Here is a 15,648-nt window from a genome sequence, read left to right as displayed (position 1 = left end):
GTTACTAAAACTAGTGACTTTAGTACTGTCGCCATTATGACAGTTGAATTTTGAATTTTGATTGACGACTTATTGTACTTTAAGTATAATTACTATTCATTACTACAATGAATTATGCGTATACAAATCGAAAACGTAAATGTTGTGTGACAAATTGTGAAGACGTTTCCCAAAAATGGAGCCCGAAGTTTTTAAGAATTGGTTTATTGGAAGAAATTTACACAAAAGTTTTTGGTTTGTGAACGCCATTTTTCTGGTTGCGCTTTAGAACGTGGAACACGAAGAGGTTTAAAGCGTGTGGCAGTACGCACATTATCTTTAGCAGGTAACACTAATTGAATTGTAATAATTGCTACATATTTTGTTTTTAGAACGATCTTGAGAGCATGATAAAGTAGAGTTCCATGAAGTTGATCTTGTATCTTGTATATCCATATTAAATTAAATATAACTCCTTGATTGGATTAATTGGAGTTGTTACTTATAAAACAAGTGGTCTGTACTCTTTGAAGTCCCTGACTGCTGAGGTGCATCGGCATTAAACTGAATTTATCTGGATCTCTAACAAACAAAATTGGACTTCACTGGCTGGATTCATTTACCTTTTAGGTTTCAGCTAGTCAAATCCAATGTTATTGTTACAGATCCGGAGAAATGCAGTATAATGCGGACGTAGCTTACATTTTAATATTTAAATTTGGCGCCATTCACGCAAAAGCTGCTGAGAACATACACGAGGTGGCGCGTCATTTTTACATTACATTAGAGTTTCCATTCTGTTTGTTGTTCTATGCACAAAGCCAAGTAGCATTGTTTATTAATTTAACAATGCAAGTAGGCAGCTGACATGGCGTTTCCGGGAAGTGGCTATTGTCGCGGAATTGAGTGTAAAATATATTTTGTTTATTCATAGTTGCCAGATTTCCCATATTAGTAAGATTTTTATTTTCAAAGTTCTTACCCATTGTTTATGTATTATCATTGATTATATAATATATATAATAATATGATTATATATTCAATGTTATTATGTACAAATAAGTCAACTGGTGCAGCAAGCTCCTATAAAGTGGTGGTACCTAATGGTAATTCAACTAAAACGAATAAATCGTAGGTATACACCTGAACTAAATATAGGGAATGTGTAGGGCAAGTCCAAATTGCAGTGCCGTTTAAATTTAAGTCATTCAAAGTTTGGCACATAACTTTTTTTGGCAGGGTCCCCTTGGTTATAGTTACATGGAGTTTATTAAGAGACTAAACTCTCAAATAAATCACTGTCCGAAAGCGTTTATTTGGAGTTTATTGTGAAAGCAAAGCAAGCATAAGGTCTAAAATAGCGCGACCAGAAAAAACCCTGACATAAGGCAAATTACCAAATCAATTAAATTAAGGATTGGATTGGATCAGTTAAACAGCAACGTTTTGTACGCAATATTCGTCACATTTCGGTTTGTGCAAGGGGCGGTGTAATTTTGCATAAAAGCTCTGGAAAGGCATGTCATATTGTAGACGTAAACAGGGAAATACAACCGCTCATAGACAAATCGTCTCTTTTTTTGTAGGTAAGAAGTTGAGCACTCTACGGTTGATTTTCAATATATTTTTTCATATCTATTTCGGATTGACTTACAAGCAAATGAGATTTTGCTAAGAAAAAAAAATCAGCGGAAACATGACAGAGAACCTACGTTTTTTTCCCTTTCCTACATTGGATTGGATCAACCATGATATAAACTGCTTCAAAATCAAAGGAGCAGTTCACACTATTTTATTACAAATACCTATTTTATTTTGCCTTTATTTTTGCGTGAGCGGGGTTTCAGCCAAGGCTGCTCTATCAACCCAACCCAACCCACTATACATTTACAAACATCCATGCCCGAACACGGGACTTTAACACATAGGTGTAATAAACAGATGAAAGTTTACACTGTATTCAGGGTGAGATCGGATAGTGAGTAAGCATTTTGAATATTTGTACCTAAATTATTTTTTAATGAATTAAAGTGCATTCGTTATAAGTGCATTTAATGTGTAATGAAATAACATCCAATATCATTCTTATGCAACATATAAATAAAACCGTTTTCGATTTATATAAAACAGCGCAAAATATCAAAAGAGTAATTTGTTTTGTGAGCGTATAAATTAAAAATCTTCATCATCAGAATCAAGTGCAGCACGCCTCCGATCAAATTTCACAGAAGGCTGCTTTTGGGACATTTGTGAATTCATGTTCTCCAGTAAAGTAATCAGATCGGATTCGCCAATTTTTTTTCCTATTTGTCCCATTTGCGCCATACGAATTAGCATGCCTTCAACCATCTTCCCTTTCTCTGGTTTACCCAACATCAGCGTATTCACTACAAATGAATTTATTAAATGCGATGGGGACAGGGAGAACGTTACATCTTGCCCTCGCAGATTGGTCAAGAATCTGTGATAGAATTGAATGTTTTGCTTCTTCTTGAGCTCGAGCCTGATCTTCTTGGGCCTTTTTTTGTTCTTGAAGGTTACCGTCCTAAAACGAAAGTGAATAAGTGTCTCACGAACAGGTGGACATTTTTAGTACTTTGTATTGTGATTGCATTTGAGCCAGCCTCTGCTTTCTTATTTCTTCTAATTCGGCGTCGCCCATTTTTAAAGAAGTATTGCTTCGCTAATAAAATAAAGAAAAATGAATAACATTCCAACAAAAATTTGGAGGTTATTTAGACAGGCGAAATTGCCAACTTCTTTATTCCACTACAAAAAAAATATATCCCCCAGTATGGCTTATACAGAGTGCAAATATGAACGCACAATAATATTACGGTGTGATATTTTAGTTTTTGCTAATGTTACGCTCTAGACTCATATTACTGAGGCCTGTTCCAAAAATGTTCCAGATAGCGTGATCCCAAAAGTCTTCAGCACAATTTCACCCAAGCTTGTTTTGAATTTGTCTAAAACCTTAGGTATCAAGCTAAGTTAAATAATGCAAAAACCACTGAAACTAATATCGACTGCCAAAATTTCCCATGCCGCGCGAAATATTAATTGTTGGTGGAACTACCTACAGTATGACAACAAAGATCAATGATCTTTGATGACACTCACTCTGTACCGCAACATAGCGGCGCTGTAATTTGCGACCGGTTTTCAACGTCAGTTTTACTTCTACCGAATACAAGGCGCTTTCTTTCGGCTACTTCGCGATCATGATTTTTAAGATCGCGATTCTAGGATCACGTTTTACGAAAGAACGCGCGAATTTAAATCCAAGTATGGGAGTACCGGGTGACCCAATAAGACTGTTCCTCGGCCACATCTCGGGAACCGTTCGTCGTATGACTTAGAGGTAAAAAAATTACCAGGTAAATCTGTCATGAAGAATCGCTGGAAAATATTTTCAAGTTCTAAAAATTACCACGAGAGGACGTTACTGTCATCTTAGGATTCTCTTTAAATTTCGCATAATAAATAAACATTCTCTTTTCACATTTTTAAAGAGAACCAGTTTATCTATCATTTTCGTAAAAACAAAAACTCAGTTATTTCAAAAACAAAGATGGTGTGGGGCGTTCAATTGTTTCTGCAATTAACCTGCTTTAACTTCTTAACCGTTTGACCGATTGTAACAAATTTGCTATCGTTGAAAAGAGCATTCAGGCTGATTCTCACTATACATAACGTTTCCATAACCATTCCGTAAATTATTATAGGCTACGAAATTGACCTTTAAGTGATATGTGCGTAAGACATTCAGTCGCGCGCTAATACACATTCGCCTTCCATATGTGAACGGAAAGGAGAATGTGTATGAGCGCGCGGCTAAATGTCTTACGCACATATCACTTAAAGGTTAATTTCATAGGTATAATAATTTACGGAATGGTTATGGAAAGTTATGTTAAGTGAGAATCAACCTTTCCTTGGGCAACAAGAATCAACCACCACACCACACCACACTCACTATGATCCAAAATCATAAAAAAATCAAATGGAAAGATATGACTTTTTATTTATGAAAAAGTAGCCAAATAACATCCAAAGAGGCCAGTGAAAACCGTTTTTCAACATCTCGAAAGATTAATTAATAAAAATGCTTAAATAGTATCTTAAATTTACTTTTGACGTATTTCCGGTATTTGTCGATGGCGCGAAAGTTTGTTTGGAAAAGCACCCTACACTTTTAGGTAGGCCTTGGAAAATTAAACAACAAAATTAAACACGATGCAATATAAAATAATAACAGCAGTGTAAACTATTCTGCTGTTCAATTGTTGATTCTAGTTTTTTGAATTTGTAATCTTTTCTAAAATGCTGATTTCTAACCAAGAAGCATTTAATATGCTGGCGGCGATGCTTCGTAGTCGATTCGGATAACGCAAATAGAATATGTGGGCAGCGATGGTCGCATTTTGAAAATATTCAAAATATATCGCCAGAATATTAAATGCTTCTTGGTTAGAAATCGGCATTTTAGAAAAGATTACAAATTCAAAAAACTCCACTTTCTGAATAATTGACAAATTACGGCTGTTATTATTTTATCATGCATCGTGTTTCGTTTGTTTAGTCTCTTACCTACATAAAGTATCTACATGAAATACACTGTTAATTAGCCTCCTGGATACGGCAACCTTAGACTAAAGTTGTGTTTCCAGGTGAATGCCGCTAAGTATTTTTACCAGTTCGGCATCTACCTCTGCACGGACGAAACAGTTAATTACACTACAAAAAGACAGATTCGAATTGAAGTCGCTAATCAATCTAAATGTGTTTAAACAATCAAATGAAGATTAATATTAGCTGGCCAATTTCAAATAAATCGAAATAGGAAAAACACTTAACACGGATAGCAAAGTGACACTAAATTTTACCATCAATCTGTATGAACTGTACAAAAGCTAAATCAAGACATCTAACTTCCTCCATATAACAAGCTATCATTTAAAAGTTGCAGACATCGCAATTATTACATTGTTGGACAGTAACTGCATTGTTTCGAGGTGTAACATATTTCCAGAAGGGTGCGTGAACGATGGCCACAAATTAGTAAGTGGTTCGCGCATGAGAGGTACGAAAAAAGCCAAAGAAATGTGAGGACACCAAATCCAAGTCGAGGCGACGCTACGGACTGCTACCGACGGAGACCTCCCTCAAAAATTCGAGAGCCCACTTGAAACGCATCCGTCGTCAGATTTTGATATGGGGCTCTCATATATGTGCCCTTGCCTTTCTAACCTTAGGCCTCGATTTTCGTCAAAATCGGCTCAATGCCAATTTCTTAACAAAATTCATAACACATCGTATAAACTGCTATAGATTTTTTTCTGTTTAAATCAAATAATCTACTAGGTAGCATTTGCTCGCGACTTCGTACGAGCATGAGCATCGCCCTATGTCGTGATTCGATTCAGTTTTTCCCCTTTCTCGTGGGAATTTCGGGAAGTGCTTTCGGAGTATACTTTAACGTCTTCAAAGAAACCTACGTTCTCAATGTCAAGCCTTCCAACAGTTTCGACTGAAAACGTAAAAATCCGTTTTTTTACGTTCCCGTGGGAATTTCGGGAAGTGGGTTTTACTACTATGCGATCAAAAACGAGTTGCTGTCGAGTCACCTTTGGAATTTTTGTTTACATGGGCAATCTCAAAGGCGAGTAGACACTGTCTCGACTGCTACATCAGAAACCTTCGCGGGCATACCGTGCAACCATTCCCCAAAGTTTCATTGCAATGGTATGAACGGTTTAGGAAGTATAAGAGGGTAAGAGACATAGGGTAGGTACATAGAAACAGCGACGGGCAAAACATTCACTTTTATTTAGGTATAAATATGTGCATGTGCACATGAATACCTTGATCCTTGAGCAGATAAGGTAGGTAGGTTAGGTAGATACCATGATTAGTCAGACTTTCGTGGTCTATAAAAATGATTATGAGCGGAAATTTAGTTTTTAGATAGCCTTAAGGTACGAAATTTAATTATTTACGGCGTAAATTAACTAATCTACAAATCACTGTAGTGCTTCCCATAAATGAATTACCTACCTAAACCTAATGATTTTTAAATAAAAATAGTAGGTGGATGGAAGGGTGTATGTACAGGGGTTAAACAGCAAAAAAATTAAATGGAGTAGTGATCAATACTCTACAATGCAATTTTTAATTTTAAAAATGCTGTACAGCTTTAAGAACACATAAAGCGAACAGAATGAGAAGCACACTAAAAATACTCGTTATTTTCGGTACTCTCCCAAATAGAAATAGATTGGTTAACTTAACCTAAAAATGTTTTAGTTGTTACTTTAACACTGTGCGACGGTTCTCGAGTTTTAGAATTGACAGACAAGTTTGCGGAGATCCGCAGGGATGGCGGACACTGGCTGGTTATGTTCTACGCCCCATGGTGCGGTCACTGTAAACGTTTAGAACCGATATGGGGCCACATCGCCCAAACCTTATACAAGACGAATATACGTGTCGCGAAGATCGATTGCACTCGTTTCACCGGACTCGCGAAGGAGTTCGGTATTAACGGCTTCCCCACAATCAAATTGTAAGTGTCTCGTCGTCTGAACCGTCGTTATGAAAGTAATTGCAGTTTTAAAGTCGATCAAGACTTTACGTACAATGGTGATCGTACGAAGGAAGACATTGTCAATTTCGCCTTGCGAATGTCGAGCCCTCCCGTGCAGGAAATTACTCGGCCGGATAGTTTCGTCAACATTAAGAGTAGTAATAACGTTTTCTTTCTGTATGTGGGACAACGAGAGGGTCCTTTGTGGGAGTCGTACGTACAGAATGCCGTAAAACTTCAACAGTACGCATTTTTCTACGCAACAAGCTTCGATGTGGCCAGTCAACATGTTACAATCGAAGGAGATCCTGCTGCGATGGTTTGCAAAGAGAACTCCTGCTATTTCTACACAGGTCTCGCATTTACCGACTGCCACTTTTACTTACAGTAGTTTTCTAGTGGAGAGCGACGCGGATTTGGATCACATTAATAGCACCCTCAACAAATGGATAAACGAGGAACGGTTCGAAACGTTCCCCAAAATCACGCGTGGCAATATCCACGAGATTTTTCACACGAAAAAGTATGTCGTGATCGCGATCGTCGAGGAAAATAAACTACAACAGATCTCTCCAGAGATGCTGGAGTTTCGAGACATGGTCGAATCGGTTATTAGAAAAAATCGAGATAAGTACCACAAACATTTCCAATTTGGCTGGATCGGTAGTCCGGAGTTGGCGAATAGCATAGCAATGACCGTTTTACCGCTACCGTATCTACTCGTTTTGAATTCGACAACTAATCATCATCATATACCCGAGGATGAGCCTACGCAGTTGACCGTTGATGCTCTTAGCATATTTTTGGAACAAATATACAATCAGAGTGTACCTGTAAGTGTCTATAATATACAGGGTGGGCTATTATTAATACAGCATTGAGTTTACTATAATAGCTTATTAGTCACGGGCACAGCAACATTTGGGTATTTCAATTCATATGGCCGCTAGATGGCGCTTTGAATGTTTGCCACCCACACCATACCAAAGATTAACTTAATTACCTAAAAGTCACTATTTCGCTTGAATTTTTTTTGCCCAGTTTCTGATATTTCCAAAAAAGATATATTATGTGAAATTATCAAGTCTTCCTTTACTAGGACGTTTGTGGTTTTTTTTGGAAATGATCATTGAATCTTCCTTTGCGGGGGTGTATTGATACCATTGGTGGTGCCACGTTTTGTGCAATACTTTTTTGCAGAAAAGGATCTGATCGTCTTCCCAAAAACTATTATCAAACTGTTGATAGCTAAATGTTTTGTGAGAGATAGCATAGCACCAACTCCCTAGTACGTACACAGGCTGATTCAAATTCAAGGGCCACCATGGGGATCTCGGGAACTGTAAGAGATAGGTACCTAGGTAGTTTAAATTTGGCAAAGTTGCGTATTTTGATGCTTATTAATAATAATAAATTCGGACTACTTTCGGAGATATCCAGAAAACACTGAAATTATCAAAATTGTTTTTATTTTTTACTGAAAATATTTCGAAATAAATAACACATTATTATGGCCACTATTTTCCCTCTACAAGATGCTATTTTTAAATTTTAAATCCGACGTTTCGTCTCCGGTTGACCATCATTAAATTTTTTTAATTCTTATTTAATTAATTTTTACTTTTTGGGTCATTTGATAGAGAATTCAAAAATAGAAAAATCACAATTTTTTTAAATTATTAAAATATTTTCTTTTTTGCCTAGAAAACTTTGTCTTAGTGTATGTAGTACATACCTAGTTTCTTGCGTTTTTACGAATTAATAGCGCTATTTACGATTAAAAGATAGTGATGTTTACATTTTTGAAATCAGAAAAAAATTCTCCATCAAATGACACAAAAAGTAAAAATTACTTCCGTTAAGAAAAAACAAAGTTGATGATGGTTGACTGGAGACGAAACGTCAAACTTAAAATTTAAAAGTAGCATCTTGTAGAGGGACAAAAGTGGCCATAATAATGTGCCATTTATTTTGAAATATCTTTTTAAATAACTTCAGTAAAAGATAAAAACGATTTTGCAAAGTTTCGGCTTTTTCCGGATATCTCCGAAAGTAGTCGGAACTTTTTAAGTTTCAAAACTACATTTCGTTAAGCATCAAAATACGCAACTTTGCCAAATTTAAACTACCTACCTATCTCTTACAGTTTCCGAAATCCCCATGGTGGCCCTCGCATTTGAATCACCCTGTATAATATGACTGAAATTTTCAGTCTTCTTTTCCTTTGTATTTTTTTTGGAAACGATTATTGAATCTTCTTTTGCTGGGAGTAGTCCATACTCTTTTTTGAAGAGATTTTGTATGAAGTTTCCAAAAATGTTCAGTTTTTGAAATTTTAAAATTTAGGCCATCAGTGTTATCATATTGCAGGCCTATGGTGGGAATAGTTTTCCAGTTCGATTGTATCGTACGTATTTCGAAGCGCGTACATCCATCGGAGACATGTGGAAGGGAAACCCTGTACTTACTACAGTTTTATTTGGACTTCCTCTCGGTTTTCTTTCACTCATTTTATATTCCATATGTTGTCAAGACATTCTTGATGCCGATGAAGAGGATGAAGAAACTGGTAACTTCATTGTAAAATGTAATAATCAAATTACAAGTTGATTTTTTAGAACCATTGCTCCAGCACGAGAAGAAAGAGTAGAATTCTAGTCTTTGTGTAAGTATTTATATAGGATGGAACATTGAAGATGATATGATTGCAGAGACTGCATAAGTGCATATGTCACCAGTCTTCAAGTTTATTGCTAACTGGACCGGATTTCTACAGTTATAATTTTAATCAGTGTATATGCTACAAATGTTCAAAAATGATGTTAATACAATTCTTAAATTTTTCCGATAACTTTATTATCATGTAAATTAATCCTTTTTATTTATTCTGTAATGTGTGTTTTCTGCTCATTTGGTTTGACAAGAGTAGCCTATTACCGGAGGGAGACTTTTTTCCAAAAAAAACCCTTGATGATCTTTGAGGTGCACCACACCTTTGACACTCCATACTTACAGCTGGCAACTTTGGAGCAAAATTGCAACAACAAAAACTTCCTTGTTGAAGTGAACAAACATATCTTGCACTGTGTGGTAGCCGCTATGAGACAAGAAAGAAAATACAGTCTAAGAATTGGAACTAAAGTTTTTTCGCCATAAAATAACCGTCATTCAGAGGAATATACACTAAATAATCCTCTCCCTCACGAAAACGTAGATAAGTAGGTACCTACTTAATAAAATAAAGTAAAGGCGTAACGGTAAACAAGACGAAAAAAATTAAATGATTTTAAAATCTAATCCAAAATTTAAATAATGGGAATTTGTAACATAAATTTAAAGGTTGAATCCAAGATAGCATTAAAATGGAAATTTTTTGGAGTCTGTGTGCTTGAAAACGTCCAGAAAACGCAATATCGGCATATCGAAAATTTATCACGATTACAATACTCCTTTAAGAAAGTAAAAAAACGTTGAAAAAGCGGTTTCACGAAAAACGCAGAGTTTACTTCATCTCCAAGAAAATCCCTGTTCCGGCACTGCGCATCGTTCGAATGGTAACATTGTCAAGGACGCCCATTACAGCCACGAAAATCAAAATGCTTGAGAATTGAGAAAATTGTGAGAGAAAAAAAATGACAAAACTGAACATGGATGCACTGCCCCCTGTCCTCCGAAGAGAGGAAAGCAAAGTAACAACAAACATACAATTAACTTACAGGGCAAAAATCACAAAAACAAATATGGCCCAAAAAGTCAGTTCAGGAATTCAGAGTTCAGAAACTTTACAGATGTCGTTGAGCCACGAAAATAAGGATAATAACTTTATTCTAAACAAATTTTTAAATGACACCAATAGCCTAAAAAAGTCCGAAACGACCAATACCGCTACCACGAAAATCAAAGCAAGATGCTGTATCAAGTATTGACGAAAGTAGTACGAATCGATCAGAGAAAATTGAATCTCAGTCGTCAACTTCGAGCAGTGCAAAACTGAAATTGCAATCTAGTAAAGAGACGGCGATCCTTATTGAGAGCAGTGATGAAGAACAAATCACTGAAAAGCAATTAGATAACGGCGAATTACGAGAGTGTGACGACTCAAAGCCGAACGAAGGAGCTTACACATACAATAAACTTATGGCAATAACGGTTCACAAAACTGATCGATTGCTATTAGATTCACTTGTAGTACATCCGTTAGTTAAAGTTCACATTGTAGATATGAGTAGCGGCAATTACATATTAAAAAGTGACAACAATCGGGCCGTAGTCTTCTATTACGAAAATAAAGGCATAGAGTACATTACACCGTTACTATGCAAACCATACGATCTTCACAACAATCAGTAAGTAGCCGGAAATGAAGTAGTTAGTTTCATTAATAGATAATCGTGTAGCTCTGTTTGTCCGGAATGGGATGAAATGTTGTTGATCAACGAAGATATGACTTACATACTCGAACAAGGCGTAATTATTTTCTTTGAACTGATAGATTTTGTGAGTTTTTCCGTGGCCAATTCACAAACAAAACCAGGTAGGAATCATGTAAATTTTTATGTAGAAAAAACAGGGAAATGTCAAACCACAAAAGTTAGGTTAACATCACACTCTTTTAAAATGTCTGTGGTTAACATAACGTATCTCCCCCAAAAGAAATTTTCTATACAGTGTATTCCAACTAAAGTCATCAATTATTATTAATATAATCTATTGATTAAAAGATGTAGCACGAGGTCGCCGCTGATATTTTCGTGCGTCTCTGGCGAACGAAGACATTATCTAAATTATCATCACTGAAAAAAATGTATACGACGCTAAGTTGCTAGCAGTTGCGCTTCAGCCAGGTTGCCTGTTATTATTTTGCATAAACATGTTAATTCGGTTTTTACCTTGGGTGTTCATTTCAATTCTGTCAACTGATGGTCCTTTTCTACTTTCCCTTTCTTCATCTGTAATATTGTTTCTTCGCCCACTGTTCAACGCTTATATTGGTTTTTATTCTATTGCCTTTATTTTCGGTACTAGCGAGCACAAATCAGTAGGGCTATATTATCTTTCAGGAGATTGTTTAGTACAGCAGATTTTTACCTCTTATTATGATATCATTTTTTTACTTTTCCTAAATTTGTTGAATGTTTTTTCGGATTTTTCTTTTTTTATTTTTCCAGATTTTATTAATTGTTTTGTTAATTTGCTTAATTCTTTAAAATACTAACACACAAATTCAAAAAATTCCGAAACAAAAAAATTTACCCATTATATCATAAAATTTGTATCATTTGGTTCAGATCTAGGTATCGGGGCTTCGGGTTGAATTTAAAATTTCTTTTATTGATAGTAGGATGTGGTAAGTTCAATATATAATTGAAGGCATTTACCCATTGTAGAGGGTTGGCACAAGATAGCGTGGGGATTTCTAAAACCGCTAGGAAAAAATGGAGAACTAAACATTAACAAAAAGGTTCGTTTACAATTGTATCAATCCCATAAATATAAAAAATGTCCGTCGAATGTCTGCCCCATATTTCACTGGTGGAAGAAGAAATTGGTCAAATATCCTTCGTCTCTCTACGTGAGCGTATGCGAAATCGAACCACCCGAGAGCACTACGAGAACATTACGATCGAAAACGCCCATCCAACCGGAACGCGGTTCCTCCGAGACTTTAGAAACCGATCCCGACCACCGGCGCAATTCGCAGTTATCGAACGAAATTACCACCATGAAGAAACAAGACCAAAAATTATGGTCCAGACTGAATTACCAAACGTGTAAGTTGCCCAATCGACGTATTGCCGAACTTCCCAGTTTTAAGGAGGGCTGCTTCGTAATGAAATTCAGTCACGACGGTCTACACCTCTCTTGCGCCATACAAATCGACGCAATGTACTTCGTAGTGCTGTACTCGGTAAAGGCGCTAGAAGAGATTTACCGATATCCGGCCCATCAGGGGATGATTTACAACATAAATTGGTCGGCTGATGATCGTTACATCGTCAGTAGCTCCGCCGATTGCACTGTGGGAATTTGGAATTTCGAACAACGCAGTTTTATTGAAGTATAGGACGTGAATTCCTCTTATTCCCTACTAAGTGACGTGTTTAGATGCTGCCTCATCCCAGCTTCGTGTACGCGAGCGATGTTGATCGAAACAATACGATTGCAACGGGTTGTTACGATTATACAGTTCGAATGTGGGGACTTTCATCCGAAACTTACGACCTGCTGCAAGAGTTGGAAGGTCACAAGGGCTACGTAACTTCCCTGTGCTTTGCGAGTAACCATCACTCTTTGTACTCGGCCGATTCGGTTGGAATCGTAATCGAGTGGAGGAGAGGTGAAGATTCTCACCACCTTTGGAGTTTTAGCAGGTATATAGTTCGATTGTATGATACAATAGTCTGTAAGTTATACTCGATCTCAAAGTCACACTCAATAAATGCAAACTGGTCTCGAGATCACTTAAAATGCTTTTGGTTTAGGTAACCAAGTTTGAATGAAAGTCCTACAACGGTAGGAAAATGAGTAACTTTTAACAATTTCAGGGAGTACAAGTGGATAGATTTAAAGGATACCATTATAAATCAAATTGTGTTACATAAAAGAGAGCGTCGACTCTTAATACATGCCCGTGATAGCACACTACGATTGGTGGACCTTAAGACTGGATGCACCCTTCAATGGCTTCAAGGAGAAACTAACAATAGGTTCCAGAAAACCAATTCGCAATCTCTATAGACTATATTTTTAGGTTCAGAACAATTTGTAGTTTTTCACCGTGCGGCACGTACATATTTGCAGGCGGCGAAAATGGCACAGTAAGCGTTTGGAATGCAGATTTAGGCGATCTGATTGCCACTTATGAGCCATTCAACAAGCAGAGAGTAACGATTCATTGCGTACAGTTTCATCCACATGACAATATTTTGGCGATTTCTCATTATGGACATAACGTTCCTATTCTGATTGCAGTGTTTGATCATACTATAAGCGGGGAGAGTAACATTGGGTTGAACATTTTACAAAGGGACGATGAAGTGCGCGTTGACTATAACCAGGTTGGTACGAAGACTGAAATTGTGAGAAAGAAGTCTAACATGGTAGCAGCAAAGGGGCGTAGAATTAAGCTTGAAAGTGTTATAGAAAAAATTAATCAAATTATGGAGACACCATCCAGTTAAATGTGAAAAAAGAAATGACATTTTTTAACTACACAATAAAAATTTGTTAAAGATAATGTTTGTAAGTGTGTCAATGGGTCAATAATGTAGACATCCAATATTCACTAGATAAATGATGTATCGTTTGATAGATAGGTATACAGATCCCCCCACTAGGTCAGCAAGTGGAAATTATTGAATCGCCACCCATTTATCGCACATTCTAAACTGAAGAGCTTTGATTAGTGTAATCCCGCTCCTGCAAGATGGGTAACCCGCCCCTGGTTTCGGGGTTTCGAGTCTACAGTTGAATGTCGAAGACAATCACGGAATTAGGTGTCGTAACTCAGTTTTGACTACAGTTTTTACCACCCCCGTGACTGCTTCATTCACGGAGAAAATTGTTAGTAACAAACAACAAGTCAGTGCATACATCAAACGAATCGGTAATTTCTACATATTAAAATAAAATTATCAAAACTTACATGAATGTTACTTCAGGGACAAGACCAAGTATGAAGTAATCAACATCAATAAACATAAATTAAGCAAGCATTACACCAAAAACGTAAACAAATATAAACAATAGCATAACGGTATCACACATATGATTCTGCATTGCAATTAAACCAAGTAAATTTCAAAAACAAAGATTCAAACACACAAAATATAAAATGCGGCATACAAAACACAAATACGATATAAAGAAATGCAAAAATTACTACCTGCATTAAATAACAACAAACATTTATCGAGCAACGCGTTCACGACCGGCATTCAGGACAAGATGCCAAACGTAACTCCCGAGAAGGCCGTATTCTGTGCTCCCGTTCGTGCTTTTTAGATGGCGCAGGCAGCTTTTTCCCACCATAGATATATAAATACCTAGATACAGCCATCCTTAACAAACGTACCTCGGTTTTTAAAAAACATATCAAAGAAATTTGTACATCTCTCCATTACTTTCTAACCAAGAAGAAACATGTATTGCATTAACCACTATGTCGTACGCGAATCGGACGCTTAAAACAAACTTAGCGCGTCCCATAAGTCATGTGACAGTTGACACATTTCACGATCGCGCGAAATCAAATCTAACTAAAAATATTCGCCCTAAACATGATGGGCGGTTTTTTCCCTACGTTATCAATTGAATACGAATAACATTAGTGCTTGCCATAATGATAGACGCGTCCATAATTGTTATTCCTGAAATAGTTTTATTACATAGAGCTACGCCATTCAAATTTAGGACTATGTTTACCTTGTTTGGCATGATGTGCTGCAGTGAATTCATTGCTGGCTTGTAGAATATCAAAAAAAAACCGTAAGTAAGTAAAGTTTATGTTCAACAATTTAATTTTAATTGCATGGTTGTAGGCGTAATGGTTACGAAGATTAAGTTGCGACAGGAAGTGAATTCGTTTCCAATTATCATTTTGGCCTATATGATGTTGATGCAGTGCGTTTGTATCATGATCACAAAGAAGGATCCGTGCAATATTCTTAGCGAGATTTATAGACTGTGTGTGCGTGCAATATCAAATTTTGGTCGCTACGCGTCTTGCCTACCTTTCGGCATATGTCCAAACTTTTTGAAATTATAGTGCTAATTGTAGTAAGTAAGCTACACGTGTACATTTATTTAAAATAAATACAACATCTTAGCAATGATATCCAATTGGTGATAATACTCATTTAGTGAACGTTCACAATCCGAATCATCGTCAGATGAAATTGACAAATCCGAATCATCACTGTCATTATTAACACTTATTATAAAGTTCAGAGTTCAAACTTTCTTCCATTTGTCAGCTGTAATTTTTTCAAATTCTTCATTTTCCAGCTTTCTAAGTAACATCTTCCATTTTAAATGTAACATATATGCGATTTAAATAAATAAAAAGATTTATGTTGTAA

The 15,648-nt window shown here is 36.5% G+C and overlaps 3 protein-coding genes across 4 annotated transcripts; 2 read left to right on the top strand and 1 right to left on the bottom strand.

The window, feature by feature from the left end:
• Positions 1-2,014: 2,014 nt before the first annotated feature.
• On the bottom strand, positions 2,015-2,982 carry LOC116173821 (programmed cell death protein 5). Its single transcript, XM_031491531.1, has 3 exons — positions 2,576-2,982; positions 2,413-2,524; positions 2,015-2,366 (listed from the first exon to the last, which is right to left on the bottom strand). The coding sequence occupies exons 1-3, from the start codon at positions 2,639-2,641 to the stop codon at positions 2,152-2,154; spliced, it is 393 nt and encodes a 130-aa protein (XP_031347391.1). The 5' UTR covers positions 2,642-2,982; the 3' UTR covers positions 2,015-2,151.
• Positions 2,983-5,481: 2,499 nt separating this feature from the next.
• On the top strand, positions 5,482-9,411 carry LOC116174063 (protein disulfide-isomerase TMX3). 2 transcript variants are annotated; one of them, XM_031491842.1, is made up of 7 exons: positions 5,482-6,236; positions 6,289-6,547; positions 6,593-6,921; positions 6,968-7,401; positions 8,939-9,137; positions 9,187-9,233; positions 9,280-9,411. In XM_031491842.1, exons 1-6 carry the CDS (start codon positions 6,203-6,205, stop codon positions 9,216-9,218), a joined length of 1,287 nt encoding a protein of 428 aa, XP_031347702.1. In that variant the 5' UTR covers positions 5,482-6,202; the 3' UTR covers positions 9,219-9,233; positions 9,280-9,411. The 2 variants fall into 2 exon arrangements, with proteins under 2 accessions (XP_031347702.1, XP_031347701.1); XM_031491841.1 differs by having other exon boundaries at positions 5,484-5,960; positions 6,015-6,236; positions 9,187-9,411.
• A 1,018-nt stretch (positions 9,412-10,429) lies between these two features.
• Positions 10,430-13,777, top strand: LOC116173002 (jouberin-like; the record flags this gene model as incomplete). The annotated part of the gene is made up of 6 exons (XM_031490287.1): positions 10,430-10,914; positions 10,966-11,102; positions 11,956-12,626; positions 12,674-12,939; positions 13,114-13,275; positions 13,320-13,777. Coding segments are annotated over 6 exons (2,151 nt in total), but the record flags the coding sequence as incomplete, so codon positions are not given.
• Positions 13,778-15,648: the final 1,871 nt, after the last annotated feature.

This window comes from Photinus pyralis, unplaced genomic scaffold (assembly GCF_008802855.1).
Source record: "Photinus pyralis isolate 1611_PpyrPB1 unplaced genomic scaffold, Ppyr1.3 Ppyr1.4_LG6, whole genome shotgun sequence".
Classification (NCBI taxonomy): Eukaryota; Metazoa; Arthropoda; class Insecta; order Coleoptera; family Lampyridae; genus Photinus; species Photinus pyralis.
The sequence above is the reverse complement of the archived record's forward strand: the minus strand, read 5'-3'. Positions and strand labels throughout refer to the sequence as shown.